Source organism: Emydura macquarii, unplaced genomic scaffold (genome assembly GCF_026122565.2).
Source record: "Emydura macquarii macquarii isolate MOO-44397 ecotype Brisbane River unplaced genomic scaffold, CSIRO-AGI_Emac_v2 contig_719, whole genome shotgun sequence".
NCBI classification, from domain to species: domain Eukaryota; kingdom Metazoa; phylum Chordata; order Testudines; family Chelidae; genus Emydura; species Emydura macquarii.
In genome coordinates, this window is record NW_027130856.1 from 15,537,497 (window position 1) to 15,557,538 (window position 20,042).

The window sequence follows — 20,042 nt, forward strand, 5'->3', positions numbered from 1 at the left end:
GAGGTTGCAGGAACACTTTACTTTCTTGTCACAAAAGGCGGTAAGTATAATAATCTCCATTGTCTTTTCATTTTATTCAATGGACACAATGGCCATTTTAAAGAAATAATTACCAAAATATTTATTGATGAAGACTGTGGTGAAAGACATTGAAAGAAAAAAGTAGTTTATAATTACTGAAGTAACCATTTTACATAGTGTTTTAAGAAACATGGTCAGTGGAAAATGTGGTTATGCCAGGAGTTTGTCCATGTGTGCTCCAGGATGACAAGAACATGTAGTTGGAATTGAATTTCATCCATTTAATCTCCCCCTGTTGTAAACAGCCAAAAGAATCCATTTTCTATTTGTGGACCCTTGCAAAGATATGCAGCAACTCATAGCAGCATCTCAGCACATCTCAGAAGACAGTCTTCCTTGTCTTGTCTCATTTTGTTTAGTTTGAAGGGAAGAAAACAAGATACTTTTGGATGAGGTTCCTTGCTGCAGATATATATCCAGTACATCACATACTAACATTGTTAGGGTTTTAAAATATTAATTGAAAGTAATGATAATAGGCATTGCAAGGAAAGTCTTACAACAAGAAGGATCTGATCTAACTCCATTGAAATAAATAGGAATTTTTCTATTGACTTCAATCAGAGGTAGATCAGACACTGAACTCTTGGATGTGAACAATAAAAAAAAAGTGTATTTTAACTTTAAATTCAATATACTTTTCTTTGACTACACCAGATAGTTGGAAATATTTACTTCCACCTACCTCTCCCCCCCCTCTGAAAGGAAGGCAAAACCACTCACATACCAAAAAAAAGCCAACCCAAAAAATAAATCCTTGTAGTCAGTCTGATAGGAAGAAAGTATAATCAACAAATATTTCTCTCCTGACCCACAAAAAAGGCAGTCTCAAGTACAGAACTGACTAAATAATTCTTTAATTTATTAATTCCATAGAGTTATCCAGGTTTTGCAGACTGCATTAATACTGTTTGACTCCACCACTTCAAATAGAAGTTTATTCAAGTCTTTACCACGCTCCCTAAAAGAGTATCTTCTTAAATTCTTTGGTCATGTGTTTCCTTTTTAATATACATTTTCAAAGTATGTCCAAATTCTTTTTTTCCCCAACACCCTCAAATGGATTAACTAGATTAATTTTACAATAACTTTAGTTTAAACACATTATAAAGCTTCAGTCACGTCATGATAAAATTGTCTTCTTTCAAGACTGAAGCAGTTCCCGTGTGGTCACCCCTCACTTCAAGGTTAAGCGCCTTCAGATCACTTATCATTTTAGTTGGCCTAATGCTTATTCTTTTTTCAAAAAAGGTGGATGAAAGTGAATACTGTTCTTCAAATGTCATTTAATCAGTGCTCTACAATGTGTTTGCATAATATCCATAGATTTACTATATAACTATATGCCCACCTTAATACAAACCAGCACCCCATTTGCCTTTCTATTGTTGCTACAAACTGGATGGAGAATATAAATATTGGGTTTATCAGTATGTCCAGATCCTTTTTTCTCTACCATAGTAACTAATTCAATACTGGTTAAATTGTTCTTATCTTGGGGATTATTTCTAATCAAGTGCATCACTTTATTTTTAAACAATTAAATTTCATATTCTGACTCTGTATCTTTTCATTTAATTTTTCAAAATGACCCTACAAAACATATCAGTCCCTCTGAGTCTTTACTCTGCCCCTGTTTTGAAATCCATCTGCAAATTTAGATCTTGTGTAATAATTTGCCTTTTTTTTTTTTTAAATAGTGTATTTGTCCCTGCAGGACTCCACTCCTCACCAACTTCTGTGAAAAATACACTCCTTTAATTCGCAGCCTCTCTCTCTGACAATTAACTAGTTCCTTAGTCATTAATAATTTATCTCCTGACCCATTTTTAGAGATTTTTATACAATTTCATCCAAAGCTTCCTATAAATATAGATATTGTTAAACTATTGGGTGTTGCTATCTAAACTATTTGCTAGTTCATTTTTTAAAAGCATCACAAAAGAGGAGAGGATCACTTGTCTCTCTGTCTCTGAGGTGTAAAGGAACCATACTCTGGACTTACTGGAACAAAAGTAAAGCTGAAAAATTATTAAAATATTGCTTTGTGGCCCAGCACAAGTCATGGTATGAATGAATCAAGGTAACTTATTTTGTCCTATGGCACAGCAACCTGACAAATGGCCTTATATGCTCTAAATTCAACTCTTATTATTAGGGGACATTTGTTGTTGTTCAATCTGTAATACATTTTTAAGAGGCTTTTTTTTATTTATTTCTCAGGAATCAATTCCGTCTTTCCCACAGTCACCGATGAAAGAGATGCTACCTAAAGCATTCCATCAGTACAACAACAACGTCTCCGCTTTAGATGTACATTGTCTCCCTCAGCTCCAGGAAAAAGTTTCTCCACCTTCATCACCCCTTATCATTTTCCCCCCTGCATTTGAAGCAGCCAAGGTAGAGGCAAAGCCAGATGAGCTTAAAGTAACAGTGAAGCTAAAACCTAGGTTAAAAACAATACACAGTAGCCTTGATGATTGTCGACCTCTAAGTAAGAAATGGAGAGGAATGAAATGGAAGAAATGGAACATTCAGGTTGTGATTCCTAAAGGATCATTCAAACCTCCTGGTGAAGAGGAGATAGATGAGTTTCTCAAGAAACTGGGCACAACCCTTAAACCTGACCCAGTGCCTAAAGACTACAGAAAATGTTGCTTCTGTCATGAAGAGGGTGATGGACTAACAGATGGACCAGCAAGGCTTCTTAACCTTGACTTAGACCTTTGGGTCCATTTGAACTGTGCTCTTTGGTCTACCGAGGTCTATGAGACACAGGCTGGTGCCTTAATTAACGTGGAACTAGCACTGCGAAGAGGCTTGCAAATGAAATGCATGTTCTGTCACAAAATGGGCGCCACCAGCAGTTGTCACAGGTTAAGATGCACCAATATTTATCATTTTACCTGTGCCATTAAAGCACAATGCATGTTTTTCAAAGACAAAACCATGCTTTGCCCCATGCACAAACCAAAGGGAGCTCATGAGCAAGAACTTAGTTACTTTGCAGTTTTCAGGAGGGTCTACGTTCAGCGTGATGAGGTACGGCAAATTGCTAGTATAGTACAGCGGGGAGAACGTGAGCACACTTTCCGTGTAGGAAGCCTGATCTTCCACACTATTGGTCAGCTGCTGCCACAACAGATGCAGGCATTCCACTCTTCAAAAGCTCTCTTCCCTATTGGATATGAGGCCAGCCGGTTATATTGGAGCATGCGATATGCAAACAGGCGCTGTCGCTATTTGTGTTCTATTGAGGAGAAGGATGGGTTTCCCGTGTTTGTGATCAGAATCATTGAGCAAGGTCATGAAGATCTGATTCTTACAGATTCAACACCAAAAGGTAACCAAGAATTGTGTAAACTCAGCTGAGGGTTTTCATGATAATACAGTTTTCTTATACACCATATGTACAGTAAATGTTTCAGATAAATGTTGCATGCACTTGTTTTCCTGGGTAGGTTTCTTGTTTCTATTTCATGATCAGTAATGTAAAACAATTTAGACTTCCATTGTAGAATTGAAAATGTATTTATCTGGTGCCTAATCATTTGCTAATTCTACTGTGTGATGTAATTTTTATACCAAGATGACAAGGCTGTAATTCTAGCACTGAGAGCCTTACACAGTACCGTGCGTTTCAAATATGAAACTTCTAGGATGCAATAGTGGTGCGAACCATAGAAGTACCTAGACAGGTAAAAGAATATTGTCCCCTCCAAATAAAATGAGAAATAAAGGATATTTGCAACAAACTCCTAAAGAAGCCAAAAGGATATAACATGAAAGTTGAACAAAATTTTAAAGAATATTAGTGTTTGTTTCCGCTCTGAAAAGTGACTTTCTAAATTTGGCATTTTGAGGCTCCATTTTCATTCTGGTTCAGTGATCTCCAGATCAGATGTGTTCAAGCTACAAGTAAAAAGTCATTTTTTCCAGCTTCTAGGTATGCAAACACACCCTAGGCTCTGCGAGTCAAGCTAATTTCTTTCTATCTCTCACATAACACCTGCTATTTACACCTGTGCAATCCCATTGTCAAATTATGCTCGCAGTGGCCTGCAGACATAACAAGGTGCAACTTACTAAACTGTTCTGTACATGATTTAGAAATCGTAATGGACTCCAGTTCACTTAATCTTAGCTATGTTAGCTTGCAGTACTAACAGGGATACTTTAATCACTGAAGAAGAACTGAGTCTGAATACATACACAGCAGATCTGTCAAATTACGAAGGTGGTGTTTTTACATAGTGACTTTTCAGAGCAGACCCATACTTGAAAGTATATTTAGCCAGCTCAGCAGTATTGTACTAGACTTGGATCCATTTCCTGGTTTTGGTCGCTTCCTGGGCATGGAGACACTAGAAATACTGTTGAAGCAGTGCACTCAGACCCCGATGAAAGTAGAATGTCTTGTGGTATTTAACAGAGACCCATTTAACTAACTATGCAGTGACATTGTCAAGCCATGAAAGGAGGTTGATTCACTTCTCTTCAACTGCTGTGCAGAATCCCCAGAGTGGTGATGAAAATCAGAGAAAATTGATGGATCTTTAAGGTTCGGAAATGACAGCAGAGATTCCCTTTGGGCTCAGACGATGGTGATCAGTATTGGCTGGATAGAAGAATGGGGGCATATTTGTAGGGTCCTAGCAAACTGACCCAAGTTGCAATCTTGGGCTAAGCATGCTGTGTCTCTATAGTCATCCCCAGCAATTCTTGGATTGTGAGAAAGGGCTGAAAGAATTGAGCTAGAGTCCCAAACTCAGGTCTTTGATCCTCTCCATAACAACAGGCTGTACCACCATGAGACATCTGGGACAATAAGAAATCACCAACTTAAGAAAGTGGAAAATTCCATTTATTTTAGGAAACTTTATTTACTTTGTGGTCATTTTTAAGAATGTATCTGTTTAGCAGGAGAAACTTAGCTGCTTGATAACGTGAGTAGGAATTTGTAATATTGAATTAGTGATCTAAAATTTTTAATCCAGTACACAGTGTTTGTCATGTTTCTCAAACGCTGAGTGTACTCAGCAGAACATAACCACTCTCATGACTCTCCATTACAAACTTCAACACTATGGGGAAGTGGGAAATTTTATTTCATTAAGTGGTTCCCTTTAGATATAAAATGAGAAATCTGGCACTCTCTGGCTTTTTTCATGATAGGTGTTCTGCTCCGATTTCCTTATTTAGTTAGCTATAACTGCAGTGTCTGTGGGCTTTCTTTTTTGCTCATTATAATCTTTTTCCATGTGGTCATGTAGGTGTGTGGAATAAAATCTTGGAGCCTGTTGCTTCTGTTAGAAAAGAATCTGAAATGCTACAGCTCTTTCCTGGATATTTGAAGGGTGAAGACCTCTTTGGCTTGACAGTCTCTGCAGTGGCAAGAATCGCTGAATCAGTGAGTCATTGCCATAACAGTTCTGGACTCTTATTCTAATTAAATAGTAAAGTTTTACAATTTAGAACTTCGCAGGTGAAAATGATACATATATCCCATAAATATTTGTGTAAATAATAATAATAATGAAATATTGACTCTTAGTTTACACTGGTTTCTGCCACTGTGAAACAGGCCACAGGGCCTCCTAGAGTGGATAATCTGCTGGGATGGGAAATTCTGCAAGGCACTGTCAATCTCCCCTCCACCTGGGAGTCTGTCGGGGGCCAGTGCAACTATTCAAGGAAAGGGTTAGCAAGAGGAGCCAGAGACAGAATGATTTGGTGAAATCTCAGCCAGCAGGTCTGCAGTCACTGGGGGAAACCAAAGTTATTCTCTCCCAACGTAACCACTGTGGAAAGGCGGGCAACTGAGGAAACCCAGCTTGCACTTCCCCCAAAGGGATTGCTCTTGAAGTACAGTATGCCTCCCTGATAAGAAGAGGTTCCGTTTAATTCTGGAGATAGTGACACACTCTCTCTTTATTTAGAGTTGTTTCATTCTATTGAGAACATGAAAGGTTGTAGCAAATGAGTGTGCTGCATGCAACACACAGAATTACTGGATAAATCACACACACAGCAGAAGGAAAACAGAAGGTGTGAGAAAGTAAGATTTTTTTTCCTCCACCTTCTCACACTTCTTCAGGGAAGAAGAACCTGAAAATCCAAAAACTGAAAATTTGAAAGCCAAAATGTGGTGGTTTCCAAAAATCAAATCCAAAACATTGTTGACATAAAAACATTTTTTTTGTTTTGAAATTACCCATGGAAAAATCAAAATTTGTCATTAGAATTGAAATTTTCTCATTGTGTGGCGAGAAATTTTTCTGAACAAAGATTTTCTACCAGCTTTATTCATAAAACACACCCAAAAAACCAGTGCATTACAGTGGAAGTATCTGCCTCATATGCAAGCATGCCACATCATACGCTCACCACATGTTCTTTAGAGCCAGGAGGAACGGGGAGTTTTACTAACACCCAGTGTATCTCTCTGTATTTCTATATTTGTAAATTAGTTAGTCTGATTTAATATAGATAAGCATCAAAACACAGCTTTTTGTCAAGAAAATGCTATTGAAGATTTATCATATAAGGCACGATATCAAGTCTTAAATCTAAGTAATTGTGAGAACTTTGCTTGTTCCAGGTTTACAAAGGTAGACTGTTGCGTAGATGTTTTGCTAACGTGTTAACATGTGATTCCTTTGTTTCTTACAGCTTCCTGGGGTTGAGGCTTGTGAGAACTACACTTTCCGATATGGCCGAAACCCTTTAATGGAGCTTCCTCTTGCCATCAACCCCACGGGCTGTGCCCGTGCTGAGCCTAAAATGAGTACCCATGTCAAGAGGTTTGTGTTAAGGTATTTTTGTTTTAACTTCACATAGTACAGCCCAGGGTTTATAGGCTGCTTAGGGTTCTTTGTGCTTTTGTCTGCTGCTTACAAACCCTGTTGTCTTTGGCTGTGTATGTGCATGCCTGAATCAAAGGAACCGCTTTGTTGTCTATGCTAGCTGGCTTTAAATGTATGTTTGTCTGAAAGATTTTCTAATAAAATTCAGTTTCAGGATGTATTCGGAGAAATCTTCAGTTTTTCTTGTATTTTTTCTATTATATGCCCAATTCCTACAGGCCTCACACCTTGAATAGCACCAGCACCTCAAAGTCATTTCAGAGCACAGTGACAGGAGAGCTAAATGCGCCTTACAGTAAACAGTTTGTCCATTCCAAGTCCTCCCAGTATCGTAAAATGAAGACTGAATGGAAATCCAATGTGTATCTGGCTCGCTCTCGGATTCAGGTCAGTTACAACATAGCTATATTTTTTAGATTTTATTCCTAAGTACAAGTCCCAACAGTCTGTAGAGTCGCATGAAGTCTGAAGGGAATTTTCGTCATATACGTGGTGATCAGTTTCTATTTACTGTATGTAACAAAAATTGTTGATTAATTTAAATCTTTTTTCCCCCTGAATTTAATTAATTGAAGCTCTAGCTTGCAAAACTGAGTTCTGTTGTTTTACTGGTTAGGTCCTCTTAATTTTTTTGTCCAAAAAAAAAAAAATGCAGTTTAGTAAAGAAACTAAAATTTACAGCTTATTTTTACCAGCAGCAGTGGGAGCATCATCTGCATAACCTAGTAGTTAATTTTAGACCAAGCTAGCTAATTAAAAGATGGAGAACAGAAAAAATGTGAGACCAGAATGTTGAATACCAGACTTTGTCATGTTAATACAATTAAATAGTTAATTTATTGATTTATGCAATCCTCCCAAGTGTTCAGCTCCATGGAACATGTTGCCAAATCTGTACATATTGCCTTATATGTATTTTCTGTATATTTTAGGTTGGACTAGGAAAAATTATTTATATAGTTAAAGCACCATAGCATATATTTGAATTCTTTGGATCTAGAAAGTTCTACTTTATTGTTCAAGGAATTTACAATCTCTGCCCAAATCAAACAGATCTAGAGTAAAATGCCTACTAGCTCAATTGACTGCAAGATAAATAATTACAAAGCATGTTCTCTTACTTTAAAAAACTAGGAAATTAAATGCAAAAAACATACTGCATCATTAAAGCTGTATAGTTAAAATCACAAAAAAATCCAGAGATTCAGAAGTGAAGAAATCACAGAATGTAATTGCTCAGATAATTCTGTTTTAAACTTTAAAAGTGTAAAGTATTAATTCAGCCATGTTGCACATAAACTCTTTGCTTTTCCAGTTTATGGGTAAATATGTCACTTAATATATCACTGTTTATATTTCAAACTGTAAATTGTTAAACATACTGAATGTGCAGCTGGCAGCTAGAGCTAAGGTGGTTGTTTGCATTTGCTGATCTTTTGTGTTCTTTCAGCTGAGTCACTTTTTATCTTTCATTAAATGTCCTTTCTGCAAGGGTAGATACAGGTTTTCTCCAAGTATGGCTTTGGGGCACACCAAAGGAATCAAATGTAAATGTGCACTGATTCTCCAGTTCTAAATCACATAGTATTCCCTTTGTAGGGCCTGGGGTTATATGCTGCTAGAGACATTGAAAAGCACACCATGATCATTGAATATATTGGAACTATCATCCGTAATGAGGTAGCAAACAGGAAAGAGAAGCTTTATGAATCTCAGGTATTGTATATTATTATTATTATTATTTACTTACTGTGCTTTCCTTTCCTTTCCAAGTATTCATGCAACAAAATGAGATGTGTTGCCAGCATTTTAAGACTTCCATTCTGAGGAAGCTGAGTCAAAATACTGTTGTGAATGTGGATGAATGTTTGAATTATGGGAGGCAGTGTGGTGTCTAGTGATTATAGCAGGGGTCTGGGAATTGGGACTCCTGGATTCATAGGTTCCAAGGCCAGAAGGGACCATTGTGGTCATCCAGTCTGACCTCCTGTATAACACAGGCCATAGAAACTAGCAGAGGATGGTTTCAGTCCACTGGCCTCTCATAGACTCAGCACACTTTTGCTGTGCCACTTTGCTTTTGATTCTGTTCACCACTCTGCTACAGACTCCCTGTGTGACTTTGAGCTAATATTACCTTAGATGACTTAGACCTGTATAGCGCCTTTCATTCAAGGATCTGAAAGTGCTTAACAAATGTATTAAACCTCACAAACCCCAATGGATCTGGTAATAGTATTCCGAACTTACAGATTTACAAGCACAGAGAGCTCAGGGCCTCAATTTTTAGGGACCACTTTTTAAGTAAGGCTTAATTTCTTTGCGCAGTGCAGGGATGTTCTGAGGGTGCATTGATAAAGCACTTTGAGAGCTTATGTGAAAGGTGCTATACAAATCATATTCGCATATTACTGGAGGGACGTATTAAATCACAGGAGGTTGCCTCGTGTGTTTATGGCCAAACCATTCCTCATAAGTAGTGGAGTTAATGATAGTATTCCACTTTCCCGTAATAGGTGAAATATATGAGTCAGTGCTTCCTTAGTGAGCCAATGAGCATGTCTAATTGTGAATCCGGAAGAACACTTGGAGATGTCTCATGTTGCTGCTTTGTTTTAATCATTGACTTTTCTTGTAAAATCTATAGCGCCTTTTCTCCCCACTCTCTTTCAGAATCGTGGAGTGTACATGTTCCGCATTGACAGTGATCATGTCATTGATGCTACATTGACAGGCGGTCCTGCAAGGTGGGTGGCTTTACAGAGAGCTGTGATTTCATGTTTGGAAATTAGCCATGTTCCCTTGGCAGGCTGTTGGTGAGGGATTCCATTTTGGGTTTTGGTTTTTTTTTGGTTTTTTCTTTCAGTGGCCTTATTCTCTCAGCTGGTGCATTCAGTCTTCACACTGAAGCAATGCTGTCTTTCTCCTTCACTCTCTATAGCCTTGATTAACAGTTTCAATGCACATGTTCAGCTGTAGAAAAAGAAATGTATTTTTTTTTTCATCTTTTGATTTCTTTTTTTTCACATTTTTCTAGGTAAACAAACAAGTACAGGGTAATGTAATTTTAGCTGCAAAAATCAGTTCACACTGAAGCTAAAGGCACTCTGTGGTTTACTCAGATTCAAGTCCAATTACATGGATTTAAAAAAAAATACATTTTGCAAATCTTTTATTTCTGTAGGTATATTAACCATTCATGTGCACCTAACTGCGTGGCTGAGGTGGTGACTTTTGAGAGAGGACACAAGATTATCATCAGCTCCAGCAGGAGAATCCAGAAGGGAGAGGAGGTAGAGCTTACTCATTTGCTCTTGTTTTGTTGTCTTCCCCCCCACCCCCGAATGACCATGTATGTTGTACTATCATTAGCATCAGCAACTTGCTTACTCAGGCTTGGGAAGGATCCTGTAGTCCAACATTTCCCATCCCCTTCCTCAATATAAACTACTAAAGTTCCAAAAAGTATGTTATGTACTGGCTAGGTTAGTGTATAGTATAGAATGATAAGATACAAGAAAAGATGTAGTAAAGAATACAAACCACATAGTTCATAACCAGCCTCTCGACATTTGTTTTCTTCCAGCTTTGCTATGATTATAAGTTTGATTTTGAAGATGACCAGCACAAGATCCCTTGTCACTGTGGAGCTGTAAACTGCCGAAAATGGATGAACTAGAATGCATTCCTTGCTGTCTTTGAGGGTTGCTTGTCCCTAGGAAGAAGTGACTCACATTTTGATTTTGTCGACAGAAAATTCTTACTTTCCTGAGAGAAGGGGAATCACTTCTGGGAGTTTAAATTTCTACTCAAGTGTAAAACAAGCACCAGAAGCAAGCCGACAAAATCGGAAGCTGTCTAACTTCCCAAATGCATGGAAGTTAAACTGAATTAAAGAATGGTCCAGCACTTTTGTTTTTTTTTGAGCTCACTATGGAGAAACTGTTTAATCTGGGCAAAGAACTGATGGCTGACCTGCTAAAGGGCAGGTGGGCATATATGAATGTAAGACTGAAATCACCAGCGAACGGGAGAAGTCCAAAGTGCTGGCCACAGCCTTATTTGATAAAGGGGCAGGCCCTCTAATTAAAGAAAATTTTTAAATAAAAGTAGACACCACTGAACAAGGAATGTACTGAAACGACTTCCTTAGGGATAGAGCTAAGGGAAAAATAACTTGCACTAAAATACATTTAAAATACTTGATTCCATGAGTCAGTTTATTGTAGTTTTTGATTTCTGTAAAATAAGAGAAACTTTTTGTATTTATTATTGAATAAGTGAATGAAGCTATTTTTAAAAAAAAAAAAAGTTAGAAGAAAGCCAAGCTGCTGCTGTTACCCGCAGAACTAACAAACCCTGTTACTTTGTACAAAAGTGTAAATATTTTGAGAAAAAAATACAGTATAAAAAAATAGTTATTGACCAAATGCTACCAGACTCTGCAGCAGTTCGGGTGCTTATTATAAAATGTCGATAGGGATGTTACAATATGATCTCATGTGTTACTAAACATGCCATTAAAATTATTATGGAATAAGCAAAATCTCAATTTAAAGAGAGGATTTTTTTTAAATGTTTAAAGCTGGCTCAACTGTGGTCTATTAGTACCTTTTTTTTTTTTTTTTTTTAAACTTTAAGCCTGATAGGAGGCATGTATATCACAACTATGACTTTTATAGTTGCTTGGGTAAGTTAGACTGATTTATTTTATTTGTATTATATTGTTGCATCCCTATTTCTTAAGTCAGGTTTTTTTGTGCTTACAACTTGTGATAACTGTGAATAACTGCTAAAACCACCCAAAATAGAGGCTGAACATTGTTTTTTCTTCAGAAAAAGTAGTCACAACTAGGTGACTGTTCAGCTTACACTAAATCATGTAAACAGAATAGAATCATGTAGTGGGAGCTTAAGTCTAATATGATAGCCTTCTTTAAAAGAAAAAACAAGGAAAAAAATTAGATGTAATTGTGCTTGCAGCTGCAGGACTCTGGCAATAGGGTTTTGGAAAATGTAATTTAAAAATGTGTTTGTATGGATTGTTTTTGTTTACATTTCTTTAAAAAATAAACACTGTTTTGTGTTTGCTTGTAGAAACTTAATCAGCATTTTGAACCAGGTTAGCTTTTTATTTTGTACTTAAAATTCTGGTACTGACACTTCACAGGTTAAATATAAAAAAAAAATGAAGTTTTTTGTGTGCACAATTAAAGTGGACTGTAAACTGTTGGTATATTCAGTAATACAGTTCTGAACTTGTAATGTATATGGCATGATGTATTTTTATCTTACAGAATAAATCAATTGTATATATTTTTCTCTTGATAAATAGCTGTATGAAATTGTTTCTTGAATATTTTTCTTCTCTTGTACAATATTCCAACATCCTACCAGTATTTGTCCTACAGTTTTTTCTGTTCTGTATAATAGTATCTAATGTTGGCAAAAAAAAAAAAAAAGAAAAAAAATTTTTTTTGAAGTATACAGAGTGTTATGGGTTTTGGAATTTGTGAAAACAGATTTAGAAGATCAGCATTTACAAATAAAAATATTTTACATCTATAAATGATGCCTCTGCGTTTTCATTTTGGAGTGTCTATTTTCTGTTTGTTCCAGTGTTACCTCCTCTGTTTCTACCACTGAGCACCATGACTCTGTTAGCAGGCACAGATCCAGCATCCCTCTAAACCCAGCTGCATTCTGAATTGTCTACTACAAAGCCATGCACTGAGTCCACAACACCCTCCAGATTTTGGCGCTTGTAGTTAGGGGCACTAAGCTTCAGCTCATGGGGTAAGCTATTGCCTCCACCAGAAGAAAAGAATCTGCAGGAGATCCCAAGAGAGGAGCCCAGCCATCTTCTAATACAGTTAGTGCCCAGCTCGCTACTCCTTCACATCAAGGCCTCCAGCATTCCTTCTCCAGAAAGGGTCAGGACCTCTTCACCTTCATTTACACAGAGGGAAGGTCTCCAGAGCCCAAGATTTATTGGTTGAGAAGCAGAAACAAAAAGAATGGAAAAAAGCCTTCCGACACACCTCTTTCCAAGTGACACAATGAGTGCTTCCCCCATGCACCCACACTTACTGGACATCAGAGAACTATTTTTCCACATGTTGTCTCATCAGCATTGGGGATGAGCCCAAGTCCTGGTGGACACATGGCAATCAACCAGTCCAGCCTGGTTCTGGTGAGATGTCAATGTTGTGGAGCCCTAGGATGGGTGGTCACCTGGACTTGAGCTGTAGTACCACTATGCTGCTTTGAGCCTCCTTCACAACCAGCTGCTTCTCCTTGCTCTCTTGACATGTGATGGCTGCCTCTCTTCTATTCAGCGGTGCTCCGAAGTGATATCTGGTAAAAGCTGAAACGCAGCAGCAGAAGAAAGAGCCTCTTTCTGCGGCCCAGTTTCTCTCCTCCATCAGTACTAATGAGTTAATGCCTCCCACTTGTGGAACTCAGACGCATCCAAGAGGTGCTGCAGGCAGATGTTCAAGAGCCTCAGGGGGTGAGGTATGCCCTGCTGCGCAAACACTGACCCTCTCTCTCCCAGGGCACGGAGTCAGGCAGGTATTTAGGGCCTCAAATCACCCACCCAAAACCTCAACCATGGGAGGCTTGCCCAGACACATGAGGATTCCCATGGAGAGCCGTTCAAGAGTACGTCTTGCAAACTCCAGAGACTCCAGGTCCCAAAGACAAAATCAGGTGTCCCCTTCATGAAGCAGCAACTGGTACTGGTGTTAATGAGTAAGCAGTGTAAAAATCAGCGTTTAACTCCTTCCTCCTTTGCCCTTCCCACCTTTGGTGGAGTGGTTGCTGGGGCTTTTCTCCTCAGAGAGTCCCTCACCGGAGCTCTGCATCAGGATCCCTGCTCTTTCCCCACCCTGCAATTTAGCTGGGTGAGCAGAGAAGCTTGTGACTCCTGTGAAGCTCTGTCTCAGGCTGCAGTGCAGTGTAATGGGCGTTGTGCCTGTCTGGCTTTCAGCCCAAGGATCCAGGGAAAAGGGGCTCCAATTTCAGGCTGCAGTGGAATGGGAATAGGTTTTGTCTGGTTTTTCGCCATCGATCTTATCTCTGTCGGGGAAAGGTGCTTGGAGATTGGGTGGGAAAGGGGTTTTCTTCCCCTCCTGCTTCACCCCCAAGTAGGCTGGCTCCACTTTAAAGCATAAGGAGCACTTCAGGTAATTTGTGACCAGGCTGGAGGCAGATGAGGACTCCATTTCTCACACAGGTGTACCATCACGGGATTATCGGAAGGTAAGTGAAATCCCTTCCCACATTCAAAATTATTCTGGTTTTCTGAGTAAAGCCCCAAGTGGTACGAGGGTTCTCCCAGAGTACTTAAGTGAGTGCTAGCCATCCTGCTGGGGGCAGGCAGGCACTCTTTCATATTTCCAGGGACATCTAGCAGGCTAGTCCCACAAATAAGGTATTTCTACCAGACAGCATGCTGCCTCCCTCCTGTACACAGCTGGGGGAAGTACTGCAAACACCACCACCACAGATGAAATGTTATATAAAAACATACTGTAATTTCTTAAGTTTTGGGAACGTAGGGCTGGTGCAGCAGTAGCTCCCCAGTGAAGGACCTAATAAGGGCCTTCCTTCCAAAAGATCCCATAGTCCATATAATAGTGAGCACTCACTACACAGAAATTTTAAAGCTTCAACTGTAGTCACTCAGACCAAAAATTTTTCCTATACCTAATGCGGAAAGCCAACTAAATGGCAAACAAGTGGCTCATTGCAGGGTGGGGAGCCTACCTGGAAGGCAAATTTCAAAAGCACAGAGTACACATCCTTTTAGTTCACTTTGACTGCTCTGTCTGGCCTGTCTGAACACAAATATAGACATGGCCACCATAATGCCAGGGCTATAAGGTCTCAAAGATGCTGCAGGCAAAATGTTAAAATTCTGCACCAGTTGGCATGCTAGGCATCTGGAAAACTATTTGCAAAGGAGTCAATACTCCCTCTGCAAGGTCCCTAATGGCATCGTGAAAGAAAGTGCATAGATTCATAGACTTTAAGGCCAGAAGGGACCATCATGATCATCTAGTCCAACCTCCTGCACATTGCAGGCCACAGAACCTCGCCCATCCACTCCTGTCATAGACCCCTAACCTCTGGCTGAGTTACTGAAGTCCTCAAATCATGATCCGAGGAACATTTGCTAAGCAGGTTTCCATTCCTCATAGAGACATCTGTTGGTAGGAAGGCACTACTGGGTTGGCTCCCAAACAATTCCTTAGATCACATCATCTTACCTCATCCCTGGTATAGACCAAGAGCTTTACCTATTTTTGCCGTCGACTCTGATAATTAAATCTCTGCTTATCCTTTTCCCCCCCAACGTTGGTGATTTGCTGCTTGCTACTTCCTATCGGTGACACAGAAGGAGAGAAGCTGTGCTGTAGAATGAGACTGTTCTTACTTGCCCATTTTCTTTTTGTTAGCAGCTTCTCTCCTCATTCAGCCTACCTTGGCATGACTGGAACATGATTTGTACCAAACTGAAATGTTTCTTTAAAGGGAGACTTGGACAACTAATTACATTAGGTTATTTCTATATGAGATCAAATTGTCTTAATGCTAATAATTGGTTGCTGGAATACTTCTCCTGCTTTGGAAACACTCTTCTGGTTGTCTGAGCTGAAGGGCTCAGTCCCTCCAACATTAACACTGGACTGCCTCCAAATTCCACAGGTGGGAGCCACTAATGATGAATGACCAGAAAAGCTGTTAACAGACAATTATCAGGTAAGAAATTTCTCATTCCTTATGCAACAGCTGCCTTGCTCTGAGGAAATCTTTGGGTCTGTGATGGTTGAGTGAGGAGGCTGGAACATGGGCAGCAATAAAATAAAAGAAATGGGGGAGGGAGCTGGGGGGGGAAGTCACCTTTCTTAACCTTTCTGGGCAGTATGAGGTCAAAGAGTGAGCAGGCTGAAGAGAAAATAGTGAGAACAAGGAGCTGATACTTTGTTTTTGTCAGCAGCATTCCCAGCGCCAAGCACAAGGACAGGAAGGAAGATGATGTCCATCCATGAGATGCTTGCCATCCAAAACGAGGAGGAAGACATGATGTGAAACTTGAAGGGAAAAGCAACAGGGATAGAGAACTGAAAATGAGTTAGGTCTCCAGGAGAATGGCATGAAATACTCCAAAGGATTGGGATGGAGCAGAGCAGAGCAAAGCAAGCAAGAGTGACCCAGCTGCTTCTTTGGAAAATATGATCCCCTAAATGTGAAAATTGAGCCCCCAATCTTCTGATTCTGAGGCAAGGGAGTTACTGAGTGAGCAAGGCTGACGTTGGTTGAAAATGTGCCTTATGGTGCACCTGGAAGCTAGGTGTGACAAGGGGAAGCCAGCAAGCCTGACAGCTGGACAATCCCTGTCTTTATGCACCCCTGATATATGGACAAACAAATGGTGTCATGGCTTATGGATCAAGACTGAGCATTGTTTAAAAGTCCCTCAGTAATGGTGATATAACCCTGAAGCCCAGACTCTCTTAGAGCCTTCTGCTTCAGCAGAGAAGATGCTGAGAAGTCTCCATTTGGGGAAGTGATGAGAGCTATGGTTCTCTGCCTGCTATCCAGCTATTGTGTTGCAATTAGCACACAGCAAGCCAGTTTGTGTCACAATCAGCTTAATTGGGGAGACTAGCATTGTGTTGTGCTCTAGCCTGACAGAGCTCAAGTTAGAGGAAGGGGAAGCAGCTGAAGGATGATGCAATTGAGGGAGGGACCGGGGAAGAGGGACAGAAAAAATGGTCTTGTGGTTTCACGAGATGAACTGGGACTTATGAGAGCTGGATTTAATTCCGAGCTTTTGTCAAAAATTCCCTTTGTGTCCTTGGACAATAACCTCTCTCTGCCTCAGTTTCTCATCTGTAAAATAGAGTTAACATTTCCTTTCTCCAGCTTTGTCTGTCTCATCTATTTAGATTGTAAGCTCTTTGGGGTAGGGACTCTCTCATTATGTGTTTGCACAGTAGGGCCCTGATTTCAGTTAGCCTCAAGACAAGAGAAAAAATGAGAGTCATGGAAAGAGAAAAACGGATTCCTCTCTACATGGCTAAAATCAACATCCTAACAGTCACTAACCGCCCAAGTACTGACTAAGCCCAGAACAGGCAAGGGTTTAAAGAGGATGAACACCTGGGGAGGCAAAGATGTGACTTTTTTCCTTTTAACCGTTTCAGTATAGGACGCTTGAAGCACTGATTTTTCCAGCCAAGGTTCCTGATGCAGATAAGTCTGAGACCTATGTAGGGATCACATGCTGCGCAGCTCCGTGGGATTTTGTGAATTGCAAAGTTAGGGCCAGTTCCTAAAAGATGCTGAGCACTTGGAACTCCTTTAACTTCAGTGGGAGCTGCTGGTACCGGGCATCACCCAAGCATTGACTTTCGCCCCATTCATCAACCAGCCAACTGGTGCCAGTAGAGGTGAGGGGTACATAGAGTGGCTTGTGGAAGAGAAGTGGGCAAAGGGAGGAGCTGAAGAGAGAGGCCCAAGAATTATGGTATGGGGGTGAGTGAGAAAAAAGGGGGTGTGACTGAGGGGAGCAGGAATGAATGAGAGCAGCCGACCGCAGAAGGAGGAGAGAGGGGAAAGAGCCTGATTTTTTTTCATATGTAATTTGGTTACTAGTAATGGACAAGAGTTGGGAAAATGGATCAGGAGGGAGAAACTTTCCCAAATCATTTCAGGGGATACCAAGATATTGCCAAGTTTTTATACAGGCATCATTCGCTAACCTGCCAGCGAAGTGCTAGTCTGCTATCAAACATCACTCCTGCTTAGGCTTCACAGGGTACAGTAGAGGACTCACAGACACTGCTGACAAAAATTGCCGATCAGCAGCGCAGAGGGGCACCCCATACCGACATGCCGTAGGCATGCCACTCGAAGAATGCAACTTTTTTCCCATCTTCATAATCTTAAATTTTAGATGTATAACTCCACACCAGTCACTGAGGCAAAAGATCAAACTGTACAGACACTAAACTGTCTTTATAAGCATCTTGACCAAAAAAAAGTGCTTAAATATACTTGTAACAAATGTATCTGAATTATCAGAACTTCAGTTTATTGAGACATTGGTTTGCAGTGGCCTCTTCCATTCTGTACTTTTGAATCCAAAGACAACAGACCAAGCAGCAATAATAATTAATAAAAAACATGAATACTTTATTTTAAATGCAGATACTGTCATGAGTCATCAAAATAAATTTTGTAATAGTAACTTTGTTTTAAATACTGTATGACAAATAACAGCTGAGAATTTAACTGTGTGAAATGTGCTAAAATTGTAAATTAACCAAACTAAAATTAAATATTACAAATGACAATATTCAGAAAGACGAGAGGAAATTAAAATATTTTCCAGATGAGCTAAAATAATTCAGCCATTAAAATAGACTAAAAATGTAAATTAACATGATGCTCCCAATGAAACACTCAGGAAGGGGAACTTCCTTCCTTTCTGTCTTTTGTCATTTAAAAAGGTCCACTGAGTTAAAATATTACAATTCAAATTACATTGTTCTAATTATTTCCTCTTATTTAAACAATAACAATTCAATAATCCAGGATAATCCAAGGAAATGTTGATAAATTGCACTTCTACGTGTGTCTATGTGTTGCAGCTGGGCTGCTGCCGCTATTGCTGCATTTGAATAATCCAATCATTTCCTTCCAAACTTTCCCAAACACACAGGTGGTCACAGCAGAATATTTAAATAATATAATCCTTAAAATAGTCTATGTCAGGGATAGCAGCTAAGGCTACTTTCATGCCCTCCAGGATCACCTAGGGCTGGTCTACACTGGCGGCGGCGGTCAACAGGAGATATGCAAGCTCTCCCGTCGACTTACTTACGTTCACGTAGGCAGCATCTTCACAGTGCTGCATCGATGGGAGACGCCCTCCCATTGACGTAGTCATACTCCTTTTGAGGAGGTGAACTACTGGCATCGACTGGAGAGCCTATCTCCCATCGATTAAATGGGTCTTCACGACCCACTCAATCAATCCTGCTTCATTGATTGCTGCAAAGCCCACAGTGTAGAGATGCCCTTAGAAACCAATGGCTGAAGAGGAGACAGATTTTTGCTAATTGCCTCTGTGCCATTTTTTCACCAATTCAGCTTTCCAGATGCCATTGCTGAGGAAGGGAGCCATCACAAATAGCCATGGTCACATATCCTTTAGGGCTAAGTGGATCAACAACCTTCATGCACTGCCCCACAGAGACCTGGTAGAGCCTATTATTTTTCTGGAGAGAAAATACAAAATTTATTTGTATAGATGCACAAAATAAAAGAGAAAATACAAAGAAACATACAAAAGAATTGGCCTTAAACTGAACGTGAGTGATGCCAAAGCGAGTGGGGCCATTCTAAGCCAAGGCACATTTCAGATGGTCTTCACTTTGACCCAGCCTATAGCCAAGACAATGCGCCTGTCCCCTGACGCAGTTAGTTAAAAGTTGTAGTGTAGAGTTTGTCCCAATAACTGGGTTTAAACCCTGGACGGAAGATTTTAGCTCAGTTACAGGGACCTGGTTAGGTTTTTACTATGGTTTTTAAACGTGTTGGATAATACACAGAACTGGGTCCCACCCCTCCTTGGTGATGTACCCTTACATAGTTACATAGCATTAAAGAATACCCAAATTTGGCACTCCACTCAGATACCCATGCACACCTCCCATTGACCTCAGTGGGGATTCTGTGTGCATACACCAGCACGGGTGTTAATGTTCAGGTGGTAGATCCCATCACAAGGGGTCAAGTCTCAAAGCTAGTTAGCTGCAAGCTGTTGCATGAAATACGCTTTTCACTTCATCTTCCAAGGCCCAGGCTGACCCTTGTCTGGGAAGACCTAGGGGCAGCTCCGGCTAGAGCTGGTCACCCGGAGGCTCTCTTTCCTTCTCAAAGAAGGCCCCATGCACACCATTATCAATCCATCCACACGGGAGTTTACCTGCTTCCCTGGGTAATGGGGCATTTGGCTGGTGCTCTACTGCCATTGTTTTAATGTTTACATTAAAAAGTGACAATTTACTACTGGCACAG

At 40.0% G+C, this 20,042-nt stretch overlaps 2 protein-coding genes across 3 annotated transcripts in view; one reads left to right on the top strand and one right to left on the bottom strand.

The window, feature by feature from the left end:
• Window positions 1-12,516, top strand: part of KMT2C (lysine methyltransferase 2C) — a 302,649-nt gene extending 290,133 nt beyond the window's left edge. For both annotated transcript variants that reach the window (XM_067542734.1, XM_067542735.1), the window contains 8 exons: window positions 2,305-3,424; window positions 5,355-5,491; window positions 6,754-6,896; window positions 7,166-7,334; window positions 8,547-8,663; window positions 9,621-9,694; window positions 10,132-10,240; window positions 10,534-12,516. In XM_067542734.1, the coding sequence (XP_067398835.1) occupies window positions 2,305-3,424; window positions 5,355-5,491; window positions 6,754-6,896; window positions 7,166-7,334; window positions 8,547-8,663; window positions 9,621-9,694; window positions 10,132-10,240; window positions 10,534-10,626 (1,962 nt within the window). In that variant the 3' untranslated portion in view covers window positions 10,627-12,516. The remainder of the gene's footprint in view (window positions 1-2,304; window positions 3,425-5,354; window positions 5,492-6,753; window positions 6,897-7,165; window positions 7,335-8,546; window positions 8,664-9,620; window positions 9,695-10,131; window positions 10,241-10,533) is intronic.
• A 5,551-nt stretch (window positions 12,517-18,067) lies between these two features.
• The window catches only part of GALNT11 (polypeptide N-acetylgalactosaminyltransferase 11), a 75,875-nt gene continuing 73,900 nt past the window's right edge, over window positions 18,068-20,042 (bottom strand). Inside the window, exon 12 of the mRNA XM_067542736.1 lies at window positions 18,068-19,240. Coding sequence (XP_067398837.1) covers window positions 19,109-19,240 — 132 coding nt within the window. The 3' untranslated portion in view covers window positions 18,068-19,108. The remainder of the gene's footprint in view (window positions 19,241-20,042) is intronic.